The sequence below is a fragment of the Psittacula echo genome (genome assembly GCF_963264785.1).
Source record: "Psittacula echo genome assembly, chromosome: 3".
NCBI lineage: Eukaryota > Metazoa > Chordata > Aves > Psittaciformes > Psittacidae > Psittacula > Psittacula echo.
The window spans coordinates 100,183,855-100,211,732 of NC_137736.1; the positions used below are offsets into that span (position 1 = coordinate 100,183,855).

At 37.7% G+C, this 27,878-nt stretch overlaps 1 protein-coding gene across 5 annotated transcripts in view; it reads right to left on the minus strand.

Annotated features, from left to right (window-relative positions):
* Positions 1–27,878, minus strand: part of INTS6 (integrator complex subunit 6) — a 47,802-nt gene that overhangs the window by 12,079 nt on the left and 7,845 nt on the right. For 4 of the 5 annotated variants that reach the window (XM_080612852.1, XM_080612850.1, XM_080612851.1 and 1 more), the window contains exons 4-7: positions 13,911–14,000; positions 4,531–4,714; positions 3,330–3,455; positions 2,309–2,463 (exon numbers count right to left, since the gene is read on the minus strand). In XM_080612852.1, the coding sequence (XP_080468978.1) occupies positions 2,309–2,463; positions 3,330–3,455; positions 4,531–4,714; positions 13,911–14,000 (555 nt within the window). Of the gene's footprint in view, positions 1–2,308; positions 2,464–3,329; positions 3,456–4,530; positions 4,715–5,422; positions 5,449–13,910; positions 14,001–27,878 lie in introns of those variants that run through there. The other variant, XM_080612853.1, reaches the window with a different exon arrangement.

A 27,878-nucleotide genomic window follows, 5' to 3' on the forward strand; every position in this document is an offset into this window, starting at 1 on the left:
TGCATTTTAACTAAGCCCATGAAAAAGTAATTCAATTCAAGCAATTTAAGTGCTTGGATTTTCACCTCTTTATTAATCAAACGGAAAAGACCCTTGTACCTCGTTTCAAGTATAAGTTAACAACATAGTTGAAACTTCTCTAGCTGAAAGAGAAAGCTGATTTTTTGTGTGATGATGATTTGAGAGGTACATCTTCTACTGAATGTTTTTCAGGAGAGGAACATAAGCTCTTATACTTACCCTGAGCCTCCTTCAAGGCCACTAGAATCTGGAGAGGAGCTCAATTGGGAAGGCTCCTTCCATTTACTCTCTTTACAAGAAGGTAGCTAATAAATACGTAAGATCAACTAAGGAAACACAGGGTTTCTTGGACCTTCCTATCACCTCACCTTGAAAATAATTTTTCTACATCTATAAGCTCTAGCCTCTTCCTTTTAGAATGGGCCACCCAAATGTTATCTGCCCATAAAGTTGGTTCTTGCCTTGAGTGTCTCCACTCTGAGAAAGTGTACTGTCCAAGCACATACAAAACAGGAGGCCAAACCAACTGCAGGAACTGCAATTCTCTTCAAAGAAGATGCCTCTAGTAAATAGTTGTGGTGGAGTTTTTGACCAAGCCATGAAGCAGTTATACTAGGAATAAAAAAGCTGCAAAAGAAGTTCAGTGCTAAGACTTGAGAAGTCAAATAACTCTTGGCTGGACAGAACAACTGCTCCTCAGAGCAATGGGAGCAGTCATTTTACATGTCGATCTCCCAGTGATACTTGGAAGTATCATTACTTACAGTTCACAAAACAGTTGTTGGGGTAGCACTGTTTGAGACACTGTACAGTGGATCACGTAACAGGCAGGAAATGAAAAATATCTAACTACAGACTCTTAAGTAGACAAGAGTTACAACATATACTACATTTTAACACCGTATTTTCAGAACACTAAGGAAATAGAAGTATTGCAACAGTATCAGCAAACTCAGCGCCCCAGCATTGCATAAGGATGGTTCGATGTGGAATTTCAATTGATGTCAACAGGAATTTAGATGCATATGCAATAATCCAGTGCTTTATGCAGTTATGGGAGCTATACAGGCTGAAACTGAGAGAAGAATTTTTTCTCATCTTCTCACCAAGTCAACCTCCTGTTTTTAGCAGATTGAGTTCAACAACTCTTCCCTTGGCAAGATCTATTTTAGCAATCTTGATCAAAACCTGCAGCAGCAGGCAAACTGCACTGACTCTCCACAGTGAATGGAGGCAGATATCCCTCTGACAGTGATTACAAGGAGCACAGGGGACAGTTTTCATACAGAGCAACTTGTTAGTATCTAGCAAACAATGACATTTTGTTTTCTAAATTACTATAGAAGATTTCATTTTATTCATATATGCTAACTTGCAGTTCAGGAAGGCATCCACGTCTTTCAGTGAATGCAGCCACAGACACCAGCAATATCAAACCTGTAAATATGACTAAAAAGTCATACTTGTATCAATCCTCAACAACCTTATTTCAAAGAACTTCGTATATTTTTTTTAAACAAAGAAGATAAAAAAATGTATTAAAAGTCCAATGAGTTTGCTAGTCAGCACACTAATTTCAGATCAGAAAAACCTACAAAAACTCGATACAAATTGTCATAAATATAGGGAACAATTATACAACTGCATTATTTTGACTTCAATGATTAGCAGAAATACAAAAATACATATAATGATTAGTTCTCAGACTGAAGAAAAGATAGCAGCCTACATTTTTATGAAAATGTAAGTAGAATTAATTCTGTGGGCAGTATTTAAAAAACAAGATGAGTTTCTCCTCCACTTGGGATAAACTGAAAGTGTGACTACACAGCACAACAGCAGATAAAATTACATTCAACTGCTAGAATGAAGACAAAGCTACCACAGGGATTCAAAATTGGGAGGATAATACTGTCTTCTCTTAGTACCATCTGCGGGGCAATAGAATTTGATAGGCTATTATCAAAGTGCCACCTTATTTCTGGTTTGATATTTTAACAGAGTTCAAACAGGAACACTGCGTGCATGTACTAGGTTGACAAATCTGTTATGGGCAGTTTTTCAATGCTTCGAAGTTACTAAAAAGAAACCCCGTAATATTATTTTCTTACAAGTAATTTATCTGATTGAACTGCAAAACTGGTTCAAAAGTGTCATTCCTTCTTGGGTTACACTGTTTTTACGGTTGCTAAAATGAAGCACATATCTCAACATTTAAAAATCAGTGAACAGGAAATCCTGGAATATTCCCCCATGCGCAACCCTTTGCTTTAACTTCAGTACATACCAGCGTTGGAGAATTTTGATCTGGCCAAAAGGATTCGGGAACAGGCCAATGACCTATAGGAACCCCAGTTTTAGGGTTTGGTCTAACATAAATAAGTTTGTGACAGCTGTGCCAAGGTTGGGGTCCAAAGGGTCTAGATATATCCACCTGCCCATCTACAGAAGAAAAAAGCTTTATGAGTCACAATAGTGTTAAAACTCAGAAACAGTACTAAATAACTTCTCAGAAGTTTAAGAAATATTACTCCCAGGGAAGCTCTTCTTGCAGTTAATATTATTTCCAAGAATAGCAAACAGTTGTCAGTAAGCATTTCTGCAAAAACCCAGAAACTATAAGAAACCAAATAAGCATTGAATGTTTACAGGATCAGAGCTGAGAAAGCCAATTATCTGGAGCCTTTCTTAACAACCAGTTTCTTTCTCCTCCTATTGTTATGAACAGATAACCTTCAAATCTCCATGCACACAAAAAAAAAAGATACACATGACTAATACTACTAGACTTTTTATTGCAGCTAAGCAGGATTAAAAAAAATATATCACAAGCACTTCACAGTAACATCCTAAGAGGAACCCAGCTTAGAAGCCACTTAGAATGAGAAGTTAGTGAAGGCTCTACAGTCATATTTGCTATTTTAACTCTTAATGTAGCCCCTTTACTACATTAAACAGAAGAATATGTGTATAAACCCACAGTATTTCCATATCAAGCTCTTTACATTTCTAACTGGAACTACTGCTTAAAATTCATTAACCCATTAAACTATCCTTGATATGAAGAACTGCATTTAAGACTATCTGAGCAACATGACCAAATGTAGAGGTTTTACATAGTGTGCAGCACCTATAGCCAGAATTCTGATAAAGTACAACACCCTTGTAGACAGAACAGGTCCTTTTTATAGTAATGTCTTTTAAATGACAAGATTTTATCTTTTGTCAACTATTACATGAAGTTCATTAAGTTATATTGATAGTCATCCCTGCCGTTTAATACCACACTGTAAAAAAATGTCAAGTACCATCAATTGGTGAGGGATCTGGTCCAGCTTTTTCAAAATTTATTACTACTCCACTTTGCACTTTTTGGACCAATGACTCAAGACACTGATTCAGCATTCTTGGGGAGCACACACAATATGATCGACCTAGAAAAAAACAGTCAAGATCGAAGTTGTTGAGTATTTCTAACCCTAATTTTAACTTGGATCATTTAAAACTGTTCACCCACCATACACATTGATTTATCTACGGATCACTGATTAAAAGCTTCTCCCAAACACTCTGTCTTTAAGCAGAAAGGCAGCCTAGTGGAGCAGTGGCAGTGTTACATGCACCTCATTGGAAATGTTCGGGTTTTAGCCCCTCAATCACTCCAGCTCCAATTCTTGCTTGCATTCATGGAAAATGGGCTCCCCCTTGTGACAGACATAAACACTTCACTGTCCACGATTTTCAGTCAAAGCACCATCAGTATAGCCTGACATGACAATCAGAAAGCAGTGGAATGAAATCCTTTTGGACGTTTTTTAAATTCCTTTGCTCTCCATCACATCTTCTCCAACACATCAGAAAAGTCACGTTCCTAATATCTGATATGACCAAAAACTTTTACAAACAAATTATAAAATAAATGCCTGAGTTTGATCTTGAATATAATTTCTAAAATTATATTTAAGATTATAATTAAAATTATAATTAAGATATATAATAAGAATACCAGTCATGAATTATGATGGACAGAAAAGTATTGATTTTGCAGAATTATTATACATCTGCATTACAGGAATTCTGCATTGCATTCTGCATGTTCTGAAGGGGAGGGGAAAGAACAAAACAACCCAACACATTTCGTTCACTTTTGGCTTCTTTAGATCAGAGTATGACAGGAATTTAGCAAAACTGCACTGCAGAAACAACAATTTTTACAATTTTTAATTGTGATACCAAGGTGTATTAGAAAAAAATTAAGTTTTCTCTTCTAAGAAACCGCTAAAGAAAGTAGATTCCCACTCTTCAAAGGCAGGCTATATTAAATTATCTGTAGCTTTAATGCAATAAGTGTCTTCAGTTTTATTATATTGGAGTTCTGAGTTTTTACAAGTAATATGAGAACTTGCAAATACTTATTCCACAATGTGTACATGATTAATAAACTTAATAAATTGAATTAATTTTTATTTTCAAAAGTACCGACTTGTCAAAGGAAACCAGGGCACTCACCTCCTGTGACTTCACACATAGGTGTGATTGCAGAGTCATCCACTGGTACCCCTGTCATCTGCTCCGATTCTGGTGCTGTAATACCAGGCAAACGGAGAACCAAAGCAAATAACCTCTGATCCCATCGAAAGGGTTCCTTAGTCAACTCACTTCCAGGTAGAGGGGAATTGAGGGGTAAATGGAGCTGAAAATTAATTTAAATCTGTGAATATACTGCTTTAAAAAAAACAGGTTACATAGTGATGGCAATTCACTCCACACAAACATATTTATAACCTCTCCACAGATACTTATGATTTGATTCAGGTACTGTACTTTAATCAACACTTCAAACATTTCAAGGCCAAGTAATGCACGAAGTTGAGAGTTACAGACTGAGTGGGAACAATCACTTTTTAAACCTGATCTAAACTTCAGAATGAACAGAATATTTTCTTTAGAATTTCAGCACTAAGAACTGCTTCACTGCAGATTTCTTTTGTTCAGTATTCTGCAGAACAGGCCCATTCTCGGCTCAGTCTTTTCCTTGATTTGCCAAGATAAAAAGGACACCTGAATGAAAAGGTAATGTTAAACTAAGACTCCTGAGGAAGAAATATAACTTAGGTGTAGTTGCTTAAAAAAAAAATCTAGCAGCCAGGATGTCCTACTCCAAAGAACTCAGCTCCAACAAGTGAACTAATGCAGTATTTATATTAAGGAATCAAAAGGCAGAGATTTTACATAACTTGAGTATATCCCACAACTGAACTCATGCCTGTCCTTTAGACAAAAGCATAGATTAAAATCAACTTTGAAATGCAAAATGAGGTCTCACTTATAGATAATAGGTAACAGTAGAAAAGGCTACCCATACAAGGAAGAATTGCTTGCCATGTTGCCTTTGTGTTACCTTTGTCTCGAAAGAACTGCACAGAAGTTTTAGTTCAAAATACTGAAGATACCATCCAGGCACATATAATACATGGGAGCATTTCTTTTCGCTTCAATTCCCAGAAGAGACAGTAAAGAGATTCAAGTTTCAGACTTCAAGCATGCTGCACTAAAGATACAGCAACTGAAAGGATATTATTTATTAACCACTAACAGCCAACAGCCAAAGAGAACATTTAAAATTCTGAGGGTTAGTGGCTGGTTCATAACTAGTTAACAGAAATGGATTTAAAAAAAAAAAAAAATTCAATGCTTTAGCTTCTATGGGACAGCACAAGGCATTTGGAAAATTCTACCTTCTCTTTTCACATCCAGATACCTCACACAGGCTAGTGGGAGAAAGCAAGCTTATCAAAACATTCAACTACAGAAGCCCTCAACAAATAGACTAGACTTACAGCAAGTAAATATTGTTTCAGAATATTTGATAGATCCCTAGCTGATGATACCACTGTCAGTATAAGCAAAATTCTCCTTTCACCTGGAGCACTTTAGCCATGACTCATGCTAAGAGCCAGAATACAAGCGTTAAGCCCAGAAGCTGAAGCAGACTTAATGCTTCCTCAAGCATTTTCATTCTCATTCAGCATTCAAAAAATTCCAATTCTCAATCTCAACTCAATGTTAGCAAAGGAAACTACTAGTCTGCTCCAAAACTTGCCACAAGTCTGCAAAAGCAGCCAAGAAGTTGGCCTTCACTTTTACTTTGTGGTAGTTAAGGAGTTTACAACAAGCTGTTGAAAATGTTTTCATAGAATGGTTTGGGTTGGAAGGGACTTAAAGACATTTAGCTCCAGCTCCCTGCCATTAGCAGAAACACCTTCCGCTAGACTGGGTTGCTCAGAGCCCCATCCAACCTGGCCTTGAACACTGCCAGAGATGGGGCAACCACAGCTTCTCTGGGTTCTAGTGTCTCACTACTCTCACAATAAAGAGCTAATCTCAATTTACCCTCTGTGAGCTTAAAGCCATTTTCCCTTGTTCTAGCCCTATATGCCCTTGCAAAAAGTCTCTCTCCAGATTTCTTGTCAGCCTCTTTAGGTACTAGTAGGCTGCTCTAGGGTCTCCCCGGAATCTTTTCTTCTGAACAACCCCAGGTCTTTCAGCCTGTCTTCATACGAGCAGTGCTCCAGCCCTTGTTGGCTTGTTTTTGAGAGTAACTTGAAAGCATTAAACCTAATTTCCAAACTGGAAACCTCAGCTATTTCTATTTATACAACTGCAAACATCTCATATCAGGAAAAATGGGTCTTCATGTCTGAAAAAGAAACGATTGTATCAATCTCAAAGCCACAACAAACATGACAAACCCACTCTCCTAACATGTGGGCAAGAATCAGGACACTTTTGATTTATTACTGATTCACATGCATGTGTTTCCCTTTTTCACACAAAAATCCAACAATGCCTGCCTAGCAAAGGGAATTCAGTTAAAATAACAGCCACTTAGTAAACAGCCTAGAAACCTGGCTGTAAGAGGACTCAATTGCAAGCACTACACCATCCTCACACTTGGGGCTATTATTAAGGAACACTATTCACCAAACTTTCCTATTGAGATCTGACCGAACAGAGAATTTACTAGCTCTGAAGAGTATACTGCATCTGCAAAACATGCCTATGTAACAGCACTCTTTTTCTTCAGGCAGTATATATGCATAGTTTTAAATACATATATTTATATATAAAGTATGAAATTGGACCCTGCATCAACATCATGCCAAGTTCAATTCATCTCAATCTAAACCTTTCTCTGACTCAGCTTGTTATATTGAGAGAACCCAGAAACCAAACAGTACTCAAGAGCAGGCCACTGTGTTATGTACTATCAGAAACTGTACGATGACATGCAAAGCCATAAGAATACACTCAAATGTCCTCACTGTCCAAACCAGGCCTCACTACCCACAGACACTAGTAAATTGGTCTTCTCACCTCCAGTTACTTTTTAAGTGGTATTGTATTACCATGGCAACTGCATACCTAGCAGAAAATAGGATGAGCCTAGAAGTGTACATCTTGCATTTAATTCCTCTTTCCCCTAGCATATTTCAATATGAAGGCATGCACATCCTGGTCATTGAGAAAAAGACAGATTGAACAATTTAAAGGAAGGTTATTTACCAGCAATGGTCTTCAACATGTTATCTGTATATAATCACACACAAGTGTCCTCCCAGCTTAGCACTAGAAAACCAGTTGTTTTGTCTCAACACCAGGTTGTAGGAACATACACAAACCCTACTATTCCCAAATGCCATAATGCTACAGTAAGACAGCAGTGTGTGCCTTATGCCCATCTTCCCTGCCTTTAAATCCACTAAAATGAACCAAGAGGGACTGGAGGACAACTACTGAAGAGATCTTTGGGAACCTTATTATTGGTGAGCACGCCTTCTGCTTATTCTGAGTCCATGCTACTACATACATTTATGCAATCATAAACAGCAGCACAGCTTGAAATCCTCAAAAACCAGAGAACCCTACAGACCCTAGGTTGAATAAAAGCTAGGCAAGCATTAGAGAACTCTGCAGTGGCACGGTAGTTGGTGAAAGAGAACAGCTATTTTGGCAATGACTGCACATACAGGCTTACACATTACAATGGCCAGCACTAGCACTGTTTAAGGTTTAGTACCCAAGTACAGGCAGCTCTATCTTAGGAAATGTCATAAAAGGTTGTTAGACACTTAAGCACTCAAAAATATCCATACAGTCAACTTCTCTAAGTTGAATTTCTTTTTCTAAAATAGTAAAAAGAAAAAATATATATCTACAAGTAACCTTATTTGCTTTTCTGGCACCCATAAAAGGACACATCTAACATTCCAAACAAATGCAGCATTTCATCCTGAAGGACTAAGGACAGCAACAAGATTCAAGCCCAGCTGAGAAAACAAACCCTTGAGAGACTAACTCTGCTTCCAGTTAACAGTGTTTTATTTTCCTATCTTTTCTATCCAATTGTATGCAGTTGTAACACAGAAAGCCACAGTTTTTCTTCCACAGGAAATAACTTCAGATCACAGAGGCACACTAGGTCATCTGACACACCATGCTAATGATACGCTATACTTGGCCATTCTGATACTAGCGTTAACCATGAGCAAGTGCACACTGAGCTGATAGTTACACAGAATTCATGTCACGAGCTCTGGGGCCCAGTGCCAAATGCTGTGATCATAGCAACTGCTGCTTACAGGAATAACATGGATAAGGAAGGACAAGAACATATAGCTCTCTAATGAGAGCTGCTACACATCTCTTGCAGAACTTGTTTAGAAACCAAGATTTTTATCTGGAGGAACTACAATTAAAAATATGGAGTGTTTACAGTTGCTGGTTACTCTTGAAAGTAAGCAGGACCTTGCAACTTGTCAGTTATTACAGCAGGGATACAAGATGACCAACCCTGGGAAGAATCAATGTGACAATGCCAAACAGTTCTGGGAAGAGGAGTCAAGAAAATCACTGATTCCTCCTGTAAGAATCTCTCATAACTGGAAGATCAGAAGAGTGGCAACATAGAGATGGCAAACAGCATTGCCCATGCTTTTTATTTGCATGACCATTCATCAGAATGTATCAATAGCTCAATAACCCAGTTAGTCTTGCAAACAAGAGTTTCATGCCTCCTTTTAAAACAGAGGGTATGTAGAAGGAAGATAAAGAAACATAGCTCAGCAGCTGCAAAAATGAAGTATGACATTTTATTTCATAAGAAAGAGGAATAAGAGAAATCCCCTAAAGCAATTAAACACTTGTTAAAGGAAAGATCAGGAAAGGGCTAAGACTAAATATGAGGGATCAGAGCAGAAGTGAAAGCCACTCTGAGAGGAATTCCTAGCATAAGACCAATAATTAATGATGGTATTCCAACAGAATGAGCTCATCTCTTCCTCAAGTTATGACTGGGACAAGGGAATCCAGGGAAGAATCTGGTCTACATACCACACTGAATGTGGAACTGGCACTGGCACTCTTCAGTGTATTGGCACTGGTGCATTTGAAGTCAGTGCCAGATGGGACAGGACTGAAAATCCTACTAACTTGTGCTAGTGGAGATGACAATTCCATAGACTGCATTATTTCCATCTTCAGTCTTGAGGAACTACATCCATGAGAGACAAAGTAGTGCTGAATGGGTAAGGCTCTTTATCTGCAAAGCCCTATTAAATTCCATAAAGGAAAGGCTTGACTGCCTCACTCTAGGACAAATGACAGTGTTCACACAGTGATAAAGCTGATTTCACTGGTAAGAATACAAATGTTCATCTGAATGACAAAGCTTTGAGAAAACTTGCCTCCAGGTTCCACGCTGGCTTCACATGGAACAAAACCAACGTTCTGTAGGTTCTCTTGTACATAAGTTTTAAAAGAACTAAAAATATACTGCCTTAGTCCATAAGAACTTTTACATAGGAAGTAAAAACTTGTCATAGCCAGTGGGATATGATCACTTCCAACACCAACTGTGAAGAGCCTCTCCAAAGTCAAACCCAAAGAACAGAAGAGACATTTCAAAGTGACTGAAAAGCTTTGTTATTGAGCAGAGGAGCAACAACAGACTTCTGTATCTCCAGGGTGGTGTTACTGTATCAATTCTGCTTTATTTCTGCATGTCCAACTTGAGAGGTAACTGTAAAGGACACTCAAGCTACACCAAATAAAATTCTGATCAATAGGACACATGTTGACAAAAGCAGATGATCATCCCTGAAAGACAGAAGCACTTTTGGATTCCTTGTTTCCCTGCTCTTTGGTACTGTTAAGGACATTCCTACCACTACAACTATGGAAAGAGAATAAAAAAACAAATAAAGCCACATCTATAGCTAGGTATGAAATACATACTTAGTAAATACATATGGAAGAGCACTCAAAGAAACTTGCATTTTGTCTTGCAGGAAGGAAGAGCAGTGGTCACTTTCAGCTCCTCCAGAAAAAAATGCCTTTAAGTTTGCTCATTTACTAAGAAGTCATTAGTTCACTATCATTAGTAAGAGTATCTGCATCTCTAGAATGTAGTTTAACAATCATCAAACCATGCAGGTGTCAGATTTGGCACAACGTCACAATCATGATACTAAAACCCCACATGTAGCACACACTTGTCAGCCAGCACCACTCATGAGCCAAGCCTAAGTTTAGTAGGTTCAAGCAGTATCCCAAGTTCAGCTGTAGCAGTTATTTTTCTCCTTCTTAGTAGCTGGTGCAGTGCTGTGGTTTTGACTTTCAGCCTGGGAACAGTGCCGGTAACACCGATGTTTTTAGTTGCTGCTCAGTAATGCTTACTCTGACCAAGGTCTTTCTGAGTCTCATGCTCTGCCAGGCAGGAGGGGAAGCTGGGAGGAAGCACAGACAGGACACCTGATCCAAACTATCCAAAGAGGTATTCCATACCACAGCACATCATGCCCACCATATAAACTGGGGGCAGTTACCCAGAAGGGCTAGCTCGGGTCGGGCTGGGTATCGGTCAGCAGGTGGTGAGCGGTTGTATTCTCTTCCCTTGTTATTTCCCTTATCATTATTATTATTATTGGTGGTAGCAGTAGTGGTTTGTGTTATACCTTAGTTACTGGGCTGTTCTTATCTCAACCCCTGGGAGTTACATTCTTTCAATTCTCCTTCCCATCCCTCTGGGATCATGGGGAGAAGAGGCGGGGGAGTGAGCAAGCGGCTGCATGGTTTTGAGTTACCGGCTGGGCTTAAACCACAAAAAGCAGCCTCCAGAAAACCCATCTTCTCAGCATAAGTTGCAACAATTTAAAGATGTGAATGTGTGACCAGATGGTTGCCTAACCATAAGAAAATGTCTTCTTGGGAAGACAAAGGTGAGAAAGTTGTACCCACATTTGAAGGCAAAGGAACACAAAAAAACTTGCTGGCTGTAAAAAATAATGACTCTTGCTGTAAGCAAAGAGTTCATGACAGCCAACAGAGCTTTCTTACCTAAGCCATTTCAGATATATGAACAAGATAAAAGGAAATGTAATGTAGAATGACTGAACTGTATACATGAGAAGGGACACATGAAGGTTATACGGTCCACAGTCTTCTGATTGCTCAGGGTCTTGTCCAACTCAGTTTTGAGCATCTTTAATAATAGAGACATCACAATCACTGAACAACCTATACCAGTGTTCAATCACCCACACAGTTAAATTTTTTTCTTTATATCCTATGGTACAATTTGCAGCTGTCTCATCTCAGCCCTGTGTACCTCCAAGTAAAGCTGGGCTCCCTCCTATACTAAGTTCTTGCAGATAGTGGTAAGAAACTCCCTCCCCATCCCTCAGGCTTCTCTTCTAAAGGCTAAACAAACTCAAGTTCTCAGCCTCTACCCAGATGTCATTTGCTTCGCCCCTCTGAGCATCTTGGTGTCTCTCACTCCAGGATGCCAATGTCACCTGACAGCAGACAAATTGCTTCCCCTCAAGAAAGGACTTACACAGCTATGTGATTACCCAATTAGCTCTTATAAAACCAAAACAGTATTCTACTGGTAACAGCACTAAATGTTGTAGAAGGCCCTAAAAGTGTCACACTATCCCTCTGTTTAATTAACAGTAGCTCACTGACAATCACTGTAAATATGAAGCTGCTATTCTACTCAGCATTTTGGATCACACCTCATCATTCACTGTATTAAACTGAAAATAGCTTAGTGGGTAAAAACATATGACAAACTGAAGTCTTACACAGACATCCTACTTGGTATCATGGATCCAGGCATTCCCATTCAGTTACTGGCTATGGCTATTTGTTAGTAGCCCATATAGAATTATGTTGCCATTCAAGTTTCTTCCTCGAAGTCAGACAATACAAAAGCATCCAAATAACACTTTTCATACAAATAACTTCTGTAAATGCTGTAATAATGTGATATAAGAGAGTATTAGGAAAAATTCAAGTAAGTAATATATGACTGTATTGTCAAATGCATTGTACCACACGGAAAAGTCTGGATCCTCCCCTTTAGCTTTAGGACAGGCTTTTGGATATTAATCTTTTCCCTGAAAAGGGAATGATCTTAGGGATTTATTATTGTTTGGTTTTTTTGACTACTGCATGCAATGGATACTGAGCTGGCCAGACCAACCCTACTCCTAGTGACCTCTTTTTAAGGAAAGAATTCAAAACAGCCAGTAAGTTAAAATAGAATCTTGGTCGATGAAAAAATGAACATGAGCCAGCTTCAGTGTGCGCTCGCAGCCCAGAAAGCCAACCGTATCCTGGGCTGCATCAAAAGCAGCGTGACCAGCAGGTCGAAGGAGGTGATCCTGCCTCTCTACTCTGCTCTTGTGAGACCTCACTTGGAGTATTGTGTGCAGTTCTGGTGTCCTCAACATAAAAAGGACATGGAACTGTTGGAACAAGTCCAGAGGAGGGCCACGAGGATGATCAGGGGACTGGAGCACCTCCTGTATGAAGACAGGCTGAGAAAGTCGGGGCTGTTCAGCCTGGAGAAGATAAGGCTGCGTGGAGACCTCATAGCAGCCTTCCAGTATCTGAAGGGGGCCTACAAGGATGCTGGGGAGGGACTCTTCATCAGGGACTGTAGTGACAGGACAAGGGGTAACAGGTTCAAACTTAAACAGGGGAAGTTTAGATTGGATATAAGGAAGAAATTCTTTACTGAGAGGGTGGTGAGGCACTGGAATGAGTTGCCCAGGGAGGTTGTGAGTGCTCCATCCTTGGCGGTGTTCAAGGCCAGGTCGGATGAGGCCTTGGGTGGCATGGTTTAGTGTGGGGTGTCCCTGCCCATGGCAGGGGGGTTGGAACTATGATCTTAAGGTCCTTTCCAACCCTAACTATTCTATGATTCTATGATTCTATAGTTCAGTGCCTCAACATTTTCTATAGCTCCAAGTCTACCAGATGTCTGAGCAGGTACTCATTCCAGTATGTTAAGATCCAGTGTTTTAAACTGCTCTACAGACTTAATTTGAGAAATATTTCTTCAGCTATTGTCTTGGATAAGGACACTACCAATTTTATTATAATCACTTTAAGAGTCCAGTGTGAAACAACCACATATTTTATACACTCCCTAGTGACCATATCCTTTGGGAAAGCACTACATTAATTTGGGTCTGCACATAAAGAGCATATATCTAGACCAGCTAAAGACATACAAGCTTTACAGAAATCTGTTTCTTCTGTTTGTTGCGTTGAAAAGCATGTACTCTCTGGATAGAAACAGTAAAGTCTACTAAGTGGACCAACAGTTGTACTACATATTTCTGTAATATGTGATAAGCAAAAAGAGCTATTCAGATTTTTGCAGTACTTCATAAAATTACTTCAAGTGAAAACAAAAAACTATGCAAGTTTAAGCTATTAATGAGCATAATCTTGACAAGTCATTTATGCTCCTACTGTACACAGTATTCTAACAAAAGGTTTAGTACACATCACTGTAAACAGACGTCAGATCTTACCTCTTCCTGTATCCCACTAGTAGTAGTTAATTTACTTCCATCAGTAACTGTTATAATTATTGCCGGCTCCAGAAAAAAGGGGTTTCGTCCCTGAAGGGGGAAAAAAAAAAAAAAAAAGACATTTCATTTAAAATGTTGTAACAAATTCAAAAGATTCTGTTCAGTCCTTAAACAGCCACTGATACCCACCAACAAAACAACAAGGCCTGAGGTATTTATTCTTATGTACTACATAGTATAGTGCTACGGGTTTCTGAGTCTTTTTGCAGCTAGGCCTTGTAAAGCTAGACACTTCCTATCTGTGTATTCAATAAATACATACAAAAGCATGGCAAAAATAGTTAACTTCAATAACAATGTGTACTGCAGTATTCTGACAAACCAGCAGCTGTTTACAGGAACAACTGTCTCTAAACCAGAAATACTGCCAATTCCTCCTATTCCAGGGTTGATTTTATGTGCGATTTCATTACTGTGTGAACAACTAAAGCATTTGCACAATACCTTGTGATCATGATGCCCAGGTTAAGAACTAATACTCTATGTATCACAGTATCACAGTATCACAGTATGTTAGAGATTGGAAGGGACCTCAAAAGATCATCTAGTCCAATCCCCCTGCCGGAGCAGGAATACCTAGATAAGGTTACATAGGAATGTGTCCAGGCGGGTTTTGAATGTCTTCAGAGAAGGAGACTCCACAACCTCCCTGGGCAGCCTGTTCCAGTGTTCTGTCACCCTCACTGAGAAGTTTCTTCTCAAGTTTAAGTGGAACCTCTTGTGTTCCAGTTTATACCCATTACCCCTTGTCCTATCATTGTTTGCCATTGAGAAGAGCCTGGCTCCATCCTCATGACACTCCCCCTTTATATATTTATATACACTAATAAGGTCCCCCCGCAGTCTCCTCTTCTCCAAACTATAGAGACCCAGCTCCCTCAGCCTTTCCTCATAAGGGAGATGCTCCACTCCCTTAATCATCTTAGTTGCCCTGCGCTGGACTCTCTCCAGCAGGTCCCTGTCCTTCTTGAACTGAGGGGCCCAGAACTGGACACAATATTCCAGATGCGGTCTCACCAGGGCAGAGTAGAGGGGAAGGAGGACCTCTCTCAACCTACTGACCACCCCCCTTCTAATACACCCCAGGATGCCATTGGCCTTCTTGGCCACAAGGGCACAGTGTTGGCTCATGGTCATCCTGCCATCCACTAGGACCCCCAGGTCCCTCTCCCCTACACTACTCTCTAACAGGTCGTTCCCCAACCTATATTGGAACCTGGGGTTGTTCCTGCCCAGATGCAGGACTCTACACTTTCCCTTGTTATATTTCATCAAGTTTCTCCCTGCCCAACTCTCCAGCCTGTCCAGGTCTCGCTGGATGGCAGCACAGCCTTCTGGCGTGTCAGCCACTCCTCCCAGCTTAGTGTCATCAGCAAACTTGCTGACAGTACACTCAATTCCCTCATCTAAATCATTGATGAATATATTAAATAATACTGGCCCCAGCACTGACCCTTGAGGCACTCCACTAGATACAGGCCTCCAACTAGACTCCGCCCCATAGACTACAACTCTCTGGCTTCTCTCCTTCAGCCAGTTTGCAGTTCACTTCACTACCTGATCATCCAGGCCACACTTCCTCAATTTAGCTATAAGGATGCTGTGGGAGATTGTGTCAAATGCTTTGCTGAAGTCAAGGTAGACCACGTCCACCGCTCTGCCATCATCCATCCACAATGTTATTTCCTCATAAAAGGCTATGTATTAAGGAAGACTCTGACATGAATAGTACCAGTTATGTTTTGACCAAAGTGGTTCAACCATGCACACAAGACTTCAGAAATAAATATCTGAAAAATAGATAAGCTTTCTACAGACATTTCTGACATTTAAGACAGAAACATATACAAGGAAGATGTTCTCTGATGCCACCAAGACATTCAAATAGTCTAGCTGTAACCAAAAAAACCCACAAAAAACACCTTGGCTTGCTACTGGAATTTCTTTTCCTACTGTCAGTATATTAGAAACTTCTGTCCCTTCTGAAAAAAATAGATCCCAAGGTAATTTATGTACACGAATTACTCCAAGCCAGGTAGCACACTCCATTCTAGCCAGGGTTAAAGATGGACTGGATAAAAGCCACCACAAGCTTCAGTTTAGCAAGTTCTACTCTCCTATTGCCAAGCTTAAGGCCTTGATTTTCTTCTTCAGAAAACAATAAAGAAAAATACAACTAGACCCACAGCCTAGTTCTGCTTATAAAGACAAGCAATCTCATAAATGCTTACAATTTACTCTAAAAATATGGGGAGAGAACTAATAGGTTTTAAGAAAAAGACATTTTAAATAGGATTGGTTTTTTTTTAGAACCCTTTTAATATCAGGGATCATCTACTGATCGTGTGCTTAGAACAGAAATATCACCTCATGATTTCTAACAATTTGGTGAAGTGTGTCCCATTTGAAGTGGCAACACCACATTTATGGTGATCAACTCACTATATCCTACAGAAAAATTAAAACTTCATTTGTCTAGTATCTTCTCAACCCTTAGTGAAAATCCTGAAGTTTTCTTTTAAAACAGCATACCATTAATACAAACAAAAAATATGCAAAAATAAAAATCAAACAGGGAAGATCAATCTCTCCCTAGAAAGCTCAGCTAGTTCATAATCCGATTTAAACAATTACTCAAAAGAATTTAAGGACTCTCAAAATACACTCAAATTTAATTAAAATAACTTCCTAAGAATATTTCACCTTATTTAATTCTGAGGAACAGTTATGGTACATTATTCTGCCATCTAATAGTTCACCACAACTGCAAAACATCAGCTGGAAGCTAATTAAGTTGCACTGAAATAATATTGAAAGCTGAGTTTCTAACTAGAGGAAAAGGATAATTTTTCTCATGAATACTGAACATAAAAATATTTCAATCCTATTGCTAATAAATTATTGTAAAATTGACAAATGATAAAAATAGCAAGATTTTAGATTTGAAGTATCATATGCAATACTCTGGTCCAATTTGAAATTTAGCTATTAAAAATTTAGTCTCCAATAGCCCCTATTACCCAAATATCCTCATTATCTTAAATGCTTTTGTGTACCTCAACTATAACCTTTCTCAATTTTACCCATATAAAATGTAACCCTTAAATTTTAAGACTTTGGGCTCAGAATGATTATGAAATTATAATGAAGGAAACAAGAAATTCTAAGCTTCAGCTCCCTCTCACCCTCCTTCCTCAAAGAAAAAAGTCTGAAGGAGAAATTACTTCATCTTCAGTCTATCTTTTATAATTTCACAAGCATGTTACCTGTACATTAGATTATCACCAACATACTAATTCAAGCACAAACTCACATAGCAACGTATTTACAAAAGTAAGAACATCTTCCTACCAGAACAATACTCACTTGTAGCCAGAGTAACAAGTGATTTGAGAACCTCTGACCCCAAAGACAAAGTAACCCACATTTCCATATCTATCACGTACAGGATAAATGTGGAAAGACTAGCAGTGCCCTGTTGCAAAGTTTCCCCTTGAAATCTCTTCTTCAGTAACTAGATGTGAAAATACAGTAAGTCTCAAGTTCCGTGACTCATCAATACAGCTCTAAATATTCTTTCTAGAAAGAATTTATGAAATCAAGTCAAAAGTACACTATTTACCATTGAATTTGTTAAAGACAAGTGAACAGAGCTGAATTCATTTAGCTGCACTTAGCTTCACAGCCTTGTGCAATTCAGAAACATGAATGAATATATGTACGTTCCACCTAAAGGAGCAGAGACATAATTAGCATACATCAAGGAAGAATTTCACATAAAATGCCTATTATAGAGGTTTACCATTTTTGACTAAGAATCTCCATTACATTAATTTTCTAGGAACACCATTAACGCTTTTGACCCCACTCCTCATCTTAGCTGTATGAAGGCATACAAAACCAGTATTAAGTCAGGTATTCAAAAAAAACCCCAAAAAACCGACCCAACCTGCTTATTTATACAAGCTTTCAAAATTCAAATGTTTTGGTAAATTTGGCAAAACGAAATACCAGAAGACTTTTACACTTATCAACTTTTTGAACTAAGAAGCAGCAGTTTTCTCACTTACTGGTTTAGAACTTCATTTCAATCTAACTAATCTAATTCTATGATAACAAAATTATTTTCTATTGCTTTTCCTCTAGAAATATACTATTAAAACACTTTGAAATTACATGTCTTAGAAAAACTTCTTCAAAATACGTAGCAACACGGACTGTGAATGCATAGGAAATCAATTTGGCACAGCTCAATTATTTTAGTCATTATTTACATAGTAGAACAGTGCTTGAGAAAGCACAGATTACCAGATCTTTGGCAGCTTACAGGTATGCTGAAATGCACTGGAAATCAGCTCAGCATACCAAGGTGTAAATAATATGCCTGTTTACAACTTATTCTGACAACTAACTAATCATCATGAGGTTTTTTTCATTTCAAAAGCAAAAATAATCCAGCAGCTAATGTTAGTATCATTTTACATTCCCACACAGAGTAGTGTAAGATTCAAAGTGTGAAACCCTGAGTTCTTAAAGTAAGTAGGGTAAAGATCAGGCCAGCCTCAGTACCCATACCTTGGGAAATATTAAGGGCATTGCTCACAATTTAAGCTAGCATTTTATATATTCTTTCTATATGACATGTTCAAAAACATTCTATGTATATTCTATATTATATATACATTCTAACAAGCATACAAGGATAGACACTTCTGTTCTTGCAATACCTGTGTCCAGACAGATTGTAACCACTAATAGTGGATAAACATTTTAAAGTCTAAAAACTCAACCACTATATTTAAACTGTGGTAATTTGAGTTCCAATTTATTTAGGCTACAGTAAATTTAAAAGTATTTTCAAATTTTATTTTAAACCCTTATTTTTAAATAGATTTGCTTCTAAACAAGAATTTTGGAATAAATACTATTATTTCTTTTTCCAGCTGAAAATTCAGTGGCAACTAGCTCCGACAGGGACTTCAGCTAATTCCCTCATGTAGGCAAATTGGTTCACTTAGCATCCTTTTCAGTCTAAACAGCTGCTATAGTAATCTGACTGCAAATTCCTTTCAATAATTCACTTTTCAATCTGAAGGTTACTAGCAGAAGGATGAAGCACCTAAGGTTTTAATGGTTAATCATCCCGTTCAACCACCCAATTGTAAAGTCGTAGAAAAGGGTTTTTTCATTCACCTACAACCTGCATTTTCAAGGACTGATAGGCACAAAGACCACAAAAACCCACACACACCTCTTCTAGGAAGTTATTTAAAAAATTGGCATCAGTACCAGGGCAATCCTGCTTGTGCCTTTTTAGCCTAGCAAGCTTGTAAGAGACTCAAAGCCTTAAAGCTAACTTATGATACACAATATGCATTCTTTTGAACAATTTGACAGCTTCACAATTATTTGTTCCAAATCCCAAAGTAACTCAGTTACATTGGTTGCCATTTCTCCAGTTTCCAGCTGAAGCAGTTCTATGCTCAGACCATACAAAGCAAATTCAGAGCACCAATGAGCTCCACACCGCTCACCAGGGGTCACAGAAAGAGGCATAGCCAGCTTGAGTGATGCTTTCGGAGGCAATGCTTGATCTGACTGAGTCAGAAGTGTATTAGATTGTCGAGACACATTATTATCTGGTTAAAAGTCTCAAAACTAAGAATTCATTTTTGTAGGCAAGTGAGCTTAGCAACGAGTTTCAGCATGAATAACACATTCATAGATTACTTATTTCTTCTACAAAGTGTGCAGGTAAAGCAATTCAAGAGCTATTGTGACCTTTAGATGTGCAAGTATACAATATTATGCATGCAGTAAGAGAAAATTAATTTAAGACTATTGTTATCTCAATGCACATATTTCAATATTAATTTCAGAGTCAGAGGTGTTGAAAAACTTATGACATAGCTGAGGTAGAAACACGACCAAAAAAACACCAAGTCAGAGACTAAAAATGACATGTTCAACAAGCAACTACTATAAAAAGTATTTAGTAGTAAAAAAGCTTCATGCCCAAGAAAGGCTATAAGTTGAAAATAAATGTAAACTGACATAAAGTGCATATTTTTAACAGAACACATTACTAATCAATGGGAAAAAAACCCTAATTTTTCAGATCACAATCAAATGTCTAAAAGTTACGCTTCCACACTGCAGTAAATCACAAATTTTAACAGAAATTATATAATGAATGGTGGATGAGCAATACATCTCAGCAGAGCCTTTTTATTTTCAGAAGTATCAGGCCTAACTGCAGGTAAATTTAGTCAGCTGACCAGGAAAACAGAAGCGCACTATCAGTTTTTCAGATTCAATCAGAGGTTCTTTTAGAATTCAAAAGGTCAAGATTCTCATAAATGCTCATGAGAATCTGTGAGCAACCATTGTTCAAAAACAATAGTTTAAGTCTAGAAGTCAGAACGCCGGAATAATTAACAACTTTAAAGCTTAAAAAATACCCAACAAAACAAAAAACAAAACAACAAAAATTCTGTAACAGCTTAAAAATATAATACCAAAAAAATACCAAAACACTCGGCTTGAATTTCAACAAACTAAAACAGATGGTAGAAATCTAACATAGTTTTCAATTTTTGTACCTTGGGAACTTAAGTTACCCTTTAGCAAAATCATGAAATGTCTAAAACATTAGTTTAACATTTATTAGAGACTTTCCTCTTCACTGCTCAAGGCAGAAATTATCAGTCAAGTACACAGAGGTATTTAACAGCTGCTCTATCCTCTTATAGTCAGCTACATAGGAACTGTAGCATCTAGTGCAACTTCTTACTTGTCCCAACTCACATATCAGCCACTTTGACTACCTTCTATTATCCCTGCAGAACCAATCAATATAGTTGTGAAGCACCAATTGTACTTTATGCATTCATACAATTGTTTCCCAAGTCACAAACACAGGCACCACAATAATATTTTAGTGAATTCATAATTGGCAACATAACTCTTCACAAAAACTACTTCACCTTTAAGATTTTTTCAAATATATGTAGACAAGCACCATAGTCATGCAGATGTATGTAAACACTACTCAGGAATAAGCATGCTTTCTACTTCAGTAGATCAATACTTTCTACCAGTTGTTAAGCAGCAAAATGGCTTTTAAATGGAAGCTTTCCCAGATGAAGCTATGCCGCATATCACCTAATTAATATTTAGCACACATTAGGAAACTATAATCTACCAAAATGCAAGGAAGAATATGATGGAGGAAAACAGAGCAAGGGCAATCAGGTTCTACCAGAACATTTGCTTTGATAAACCTGACTTCTCATAGGATATGCCACAAGCGCTCCATGATTCTGTGGCCATACTGAAAAGCACAGCACCTCTGACCTGGATTACCTTAGTGTAACCCAACTAAGCCAACCCCTATGCTAAAACCAGCTTTGAGACCATATTTGTTTGTTACGGCTGTTTTAGAATAGAAACTGACACCATGAACAGGAACCACTTCAGTGTGAGAGACACTTTAGCAATTTTAGCATGAATAAGACCTGAAGAATATACTGGAATCCTGTACAGGATTAAGACCTCTGACAAGTCAGGCTTCATGCATAAAGTTAGTTGCTAACTCATTTCTGTTTCCCTGTCTGTAGGATTTGGATATATTCCCTTGATGACACTGATTATTCAACAGGTAATGCAGTTTTGGAGTGGTGGCAATTCTGTCTTTCTAGTAGATGATCAGATATTGGATTAGTGAATGTACTTTAAGATCACTTTCAGAAGCTTCAGAAGAAAGTTCAATGAAAGCTATACTAACCAGTTCCAGTTTTACACAGTAAAAGTGTTTTGAAGTTTAAGTCATAAAAGCAATTTTAATATAAACCAGAAATCTCTCGATGCCTGATTAATGGCAAGATAGATGCCAGATCTCAGATCAGTCAGAGATTGGAACTTATAAAACAATCTAATGCAACATTACTCCAGGAATTACACTACTAACAAGAAAAAATGCAGTGTTTTTCTGAAAGGGCTGCAGGACAGGGGGAGGATTCTTACTATAACCTCTAGTCCACAAACATCTGCATTATGGACATACATTCTCTGTCATAACACTGAAACCTTTCAGCTCTCCCTGCAGTATCAAAGATGGGAGGACTTCTGCTCTACCTACATCATGCTAGGCAGCTGGGAATACTACCTCACCCACAAAGACAGGTTTTGGGAAGAACACAGGTAATCATCTGCTAAAGACAATTTGAGAAGGCCCCTTACTACACCCAGAAGAGGAGAGCTCTATATCTTAAGTGGAAAATGACTGCTACCAGAATTGCACATGATAGTAGCAGGTTTTAGAAGCTTGAATTATAGTCCTCCATAGTCCCAAGAACCATAAAGATCTACTTCCTATGTATGTGAAACAATATACACACAAGGTGGGTAAAAAGACCAAATCTCTTCAACTGAGGAATAAAGGAAAGAAACAAGTTTGACAAATGCTGAAGTAGTCTTGAGTGAGCCCAAGACAATAACTATGCACTTATGAAAACACCAACTCTCAACACCATCACTGATTTTCACAAATTAGGACTCACAGAGTTTTTGTTGTAGTTTTACCCCCATAAAAGGGTCTTTTATAAACTGACGTTTGACCAAACAGCCAGCAGAGGGGGCACAAGTTAATAAAATCTATTCTTTGGATGAGGTGATTGAGCAAAAAGGAGATAAACACGTGAGGCATGCTTTCCTTGAACACTATCTCAAAATATCCAGGGAACAAGTAAATACTTCTCTAAAACTTGCATACATGAAAATCTCTAAATGACTGTACCAGTACAAATAAGAAGCAATCAATTACTAATGTCCTGATCTAACTAAATCTAAAAGCAATTAGTTCATGGTTTCTGACACCAGGGACAGCACATACTATATACTCTCCCTTTCTTGCTGCCAATTGCCCGTCTTTTTGGAAGACTCATCCACAAACATTCAACTGTATTACACATACACTCCTTTTTCTTTTGAAGTTTAAAAACTGTATTCTACTTCCAATTACTTCATCTTCTGGAGAAGACCTTAAAAACAGAGTTTTAGGAAAGTTTACTAGAACTTACCAAGATCTAAACTCATGCTTCCATTAAATCACCATCTTTACCCAAGGAAACAGTAAATACTGTTGAAGCAATCATTGTCAGGGTATTAATGCAATGATTTGGTACTAAGGATGGCTATCAAAAAAGACCTTTCCTCCATGATATGAGGAGATTCCAAAATTCAAATTTAGATATGTACAGCTGTCCTTCCCTATAGGCTACAGCAAGGTTGTTATACGCAAAGTAATTTTTCATGTCCCAGACAATTCTTTACTTAACTATGCTAAAAATACCTAAGAGTTACTACAATGCCCAAGACATGCACTGATCAGCTTCATATTCAGAATGTCCTGCGGAGGATAAGAAGGCAGTTACATGGTTTTTGCTTCATCCCTTACTGGCACTACAGATTATAGCAGTAGATAAAATTGGTTCTGCACATGCAGCTAGGACATTGATTTGGTGGTACAACTGAAGCCGCCTGGATTTCAGGTGACTGGAACAAATAAGTTGCAGGTTTAAACAAAAAAAAAAAATTAGCAAAAGCTTTTCAAAGCAGATGACAAGTGAAATAGCAGACTTTTCCTAAAGCCGAGCCAGAAATCAACCTCCCTGGCACACTAGTTCCAGAATATAAGAATGAAGGTAGCAACCTATGGCTGAAAAATCGCACCATGTCTATAACACAGACCATGTAAATTCCATTCATGAAAAGGAAATTTAAGGTATTCAGGAAAATAAATGGGATAAAAAAGTAATTTGTCAGTATTTTGCTCCTAAGCATTATTTTAATATTTAAAAAGAAACCAAAACATTTATAGTTTCAATTAACTACTGAAGCTCTAAATGTGTCATCTTATATTCGTCCTGCCAGTCTGAAAGCCCTACAAAGAATCCAAGATCCAGTTAGATATCACTTCTATAATTCAAAATACTACAGAGACAGAACAACTATCTGAATTGCACAACACACCAAACTTTGTCCAAAAAACAAAAATCACAGAAATATATTTAAGCACATCAGATGCGTGCTGATATAGAACACAGACTTGCAAGCCTGAGCTTGCAAGTTTGTTTTCTATAGGCAATGATTTCATTGCATATCCATCTTGATATGTGCAACAAAAAAATTGTCTGTGCTTAGTATCATTTTTATAGATGCTTATAACCACACATTCTGGGTTTCCAAGTCTGGCACTGCTTAAAGACTATTTAATTGTGCAACTTTAGTCATCTTGGAATTCTAGTCAGAAAGTTTGTGCTTAAAACCAAAACCAAACTAACAGCAAGAAAAAAAAAAAAAAAAACAAAACCAAAACAAGAAGAAAGCAACCCAAAGCAGCCTGGAAAGGAGTCTCAATGCAAGAAATCATTATTTTTGAGTGCAAAACCTCCATATCAAGAAAACATTTGTAGACTATATTCATAACAAACAATAAAGGAATGATGAATACATAGTAGGATTTACTAAGACAAACTTAAAACATCAAGATACACTGATGCCTTCATGTGCTTGAATCACAGAGTTCCCAACATTACTAAGTCACAGAGTTTCAAAAATGACAGTTTAGTATAAAGGTTTGTCCTGTTTCTTTCATCTAGGAGCAAATTTAATTGAGTTCTAAATAACATATTATATAAGTGATAACTTCTTGATTAACTTCTAAGTGCTCCAATTTAGATGAGGTCCTTGGTAAGTTTCAAAAACAATTCAGTCCTTGAATCTTTCACAACCTTGACATCCTCACAAAGAAAAAAACAACAAACAAAATACATACACAGAATGGACTTCATATATAGCGAATTCCAGCAAGTGAAGAAAACATTTGAAACATGTAGCACTGATGTGACAGATACATGATAATTCCAAAAAGGGAAGAACTTTAACTTGTCCTTACATTAATTAAAATACATAAACAGCAAAGCAACCGTGATCACAACTTTCACCTTAAGTTAATAAAAATTGTCACTTAAAAAAAGATGCACCTTATCAGTTAGTTACAAATTATTAAATGAATAACTACTGGAATCACCTGAAACTGGATAAATCAACCAACAAATCCTGGTGGGTTCCAAAGTTATTCGACTGAACACAGCAAATGCAACCTCCTAAAAATAGGTTAGATTTAAGCTTTTATAAGCTTAAAAGAAAGAAAAAGCTAAAATATGCATCCATACCAAACAGGACTTTAAAGTCAGCACCCAAGAATCTGGGTTTAAAGATGATTTTGGTTGTATTTCCTAAAAATATTTCTGAATGTTTTATTCCAAAAATAACTGACCTTGCCAAACCTTGGATCAAGTCCCTAATTACTGCAGCTTTTCTGCTTCACAGCAATGGCTTTACATAGCTGGTCCTGGCTCAGTCAGTGCAATTCACAGTGCAAAGCCAGGCCTCTGTTCTCCCTATAACTAGAAGCGTAATGAATGTCACTGTTGCCAGCAAGCTGATTTGGGAGAACACAAAAAAACCCAAATGAACAATGAGGGGGAAAGCCAAAGAGTGAGTTGTATACAAAATTCTCCCCACCTTTTTAGGGGTTATCAATCCAGAGTATTGACAAGCTGACTGAAAGTAGCTTATTGACTCATGAACATAGGGCAATTCTTCTGAATAATGTCCCAAGATTTCCCCACAACTCCCTTCCAGAGTTTATTACCATTACATCAGGAGCAACTTAGCTGTTTTAAAACAGATTTCGAACCACCACAGTTCACAGTCCAGCTTATTAAGGATCTGAATCGATCACTGATTTATTTCACTACATGAAGTCATACTACTTGAAGCAAGTTTGGCACAATGATCACAGGAGGCCCTAAGTTCAGGATCAGAGTAGGCCACTAGGCTGAACGTGTCTCACATATAGATGCATACAGTCAAGTCAGAATCCTGGGATTCAAACCGGGGGGGGGCATAATGGTGGAAGAAAACAGTGGCCACTTTTCTCTCATTCTGTATGCTGAGCACAAAAAATATGTCAGTGCTCTAAACTGATTTCAATGATAAATATTCTGGATTTGTTCAATATAGCTTTTTGGCTCAAGGAGATGTTGACAAAATGCACAATGTATTTAGGTAATTTATCTTCAAATATTATTGTTAGACAAAATCAGATTAACATCCTGCTCTCCACAAGCAGTAGCAGCTAAATGTAGATAGAAAAAAAACAAACCACTATAAATTAAGGAAATGGGAGTGGCTACACTGAGCAGTCACTAAATGCGATTATACAGGTAAAAGTTTCCTGGCAAAGTCAACAAGACAGTAAGCATTATCTTCAATGTGTATACCCCTAAATCACTGTCATTTACACAGCAGTTCCTGATAGGTCAGTCTTCTAAAAGACCTCCAGTGTTAAAACCATGGAACTACACTAAACATAATCAACACTTACTTACCCACTATTCTAGGTATCTACCACTACAGTGCTGCAAGACTCACTTACCACCCATATTTAAATAACTAGAGCAGGACAAGATTTTGTCTCATACAACCAGAAGTCTTACCTACTTCAGTGGCCCAGTCTGAGTCATTCAAGGTTCCTGACTAAGGCTGGTGTCATAACTTGCACCCATCAACTTCTTTAACTGTCAATTTTAATTCAGCTGTAGGCATTAACCTGGTTTCCCCACTGGAAAAATTTAGGCTTAAATCTATAGTGGACTGTAGATTTATCTGAGGTAGGGCAAATCAATTAACCAGGGCTGAGATGCTATCTCCAGAATGAAAAAAACAGGTGCTTAGATTAACAGATACTTGATTTCTCCTTAATGTAAGACTGAAACTGCCTATGCAATATATTTTTGAAAAATCTAGTTGATTGGGGCCAACTGTATGGTATCAAAGCAATTATTTTTTTATTTTTTTTAAATAAAATATATAGGCAATAATAAATAACCTGAAATCATCTTTGTTGTCAATATTCAGAATTGTAATAGTAAAAATATGCTGGTACACAGAAAATACTTCATGAATGTGTGATATCCTTTGTAGGCATCACAGGATCACCAGAAATCTTACAGCTCACAGGCTAGTCCACTTTAAAAAAATCAAGGATCTTTTAATACATATGAAAGATTTACCCTAAATACACATGTAACCATTAACTCCTATCTGTAGTATCAGTTTTTCTTTGAATGAGCAAGACTGGCCTACACTTTTGACAATTAAAATCAGCACCGTAACCACACAATGCAAACTGGATGTCTGATAAGAGTTCTGTATTAGCTAGATATTAGCACTCACAAATTAGATTAAATTCCAAACTGTTGCATAAACAAGAGATGAAAGCAACTTGAAAAAAGGGACAGACAATACAATGTTGAGTAACACAACAGAAGTGGAAACACTGATATGTTCTTAAAGTGGGAGATGTAGATATGGGGATATTCTATGAACTAGAAGACTTACTATGCTGTTAAACGTACAGAATGAACGACAAGAGAAGAAGCAATGGCAAGAAAGACTTCTCAAGCAACACAATCATAGTTTCAACTGAGCCTCAGCTGAATTAAAATTCAGGCACATACACAAATATGTTCTTCCCTTCAAACATCAGAGAAATAGACCGCCTACAACAGAAACCCAAGACTGGATGTAACTATTCCGTAAGAAAAGTAAAATCTAGCCTAAAGAAAATAACCGTAGCAATGGAGACACAGCTAGGAGGGGGGGAATAAAAAATACTTGTCTTCACAAGATAACCAGCTCCTGGCTCTTTATGTATTTGCTTTGCCTCCCTGACAACTGTCTGTGTTGAAGTGCAAATACAATTCAAAAAGACAAGAATACTTCAACTATGAAACACATATCTTTAAGCAACCAAATAAGAAAGTTAATATATCTAAT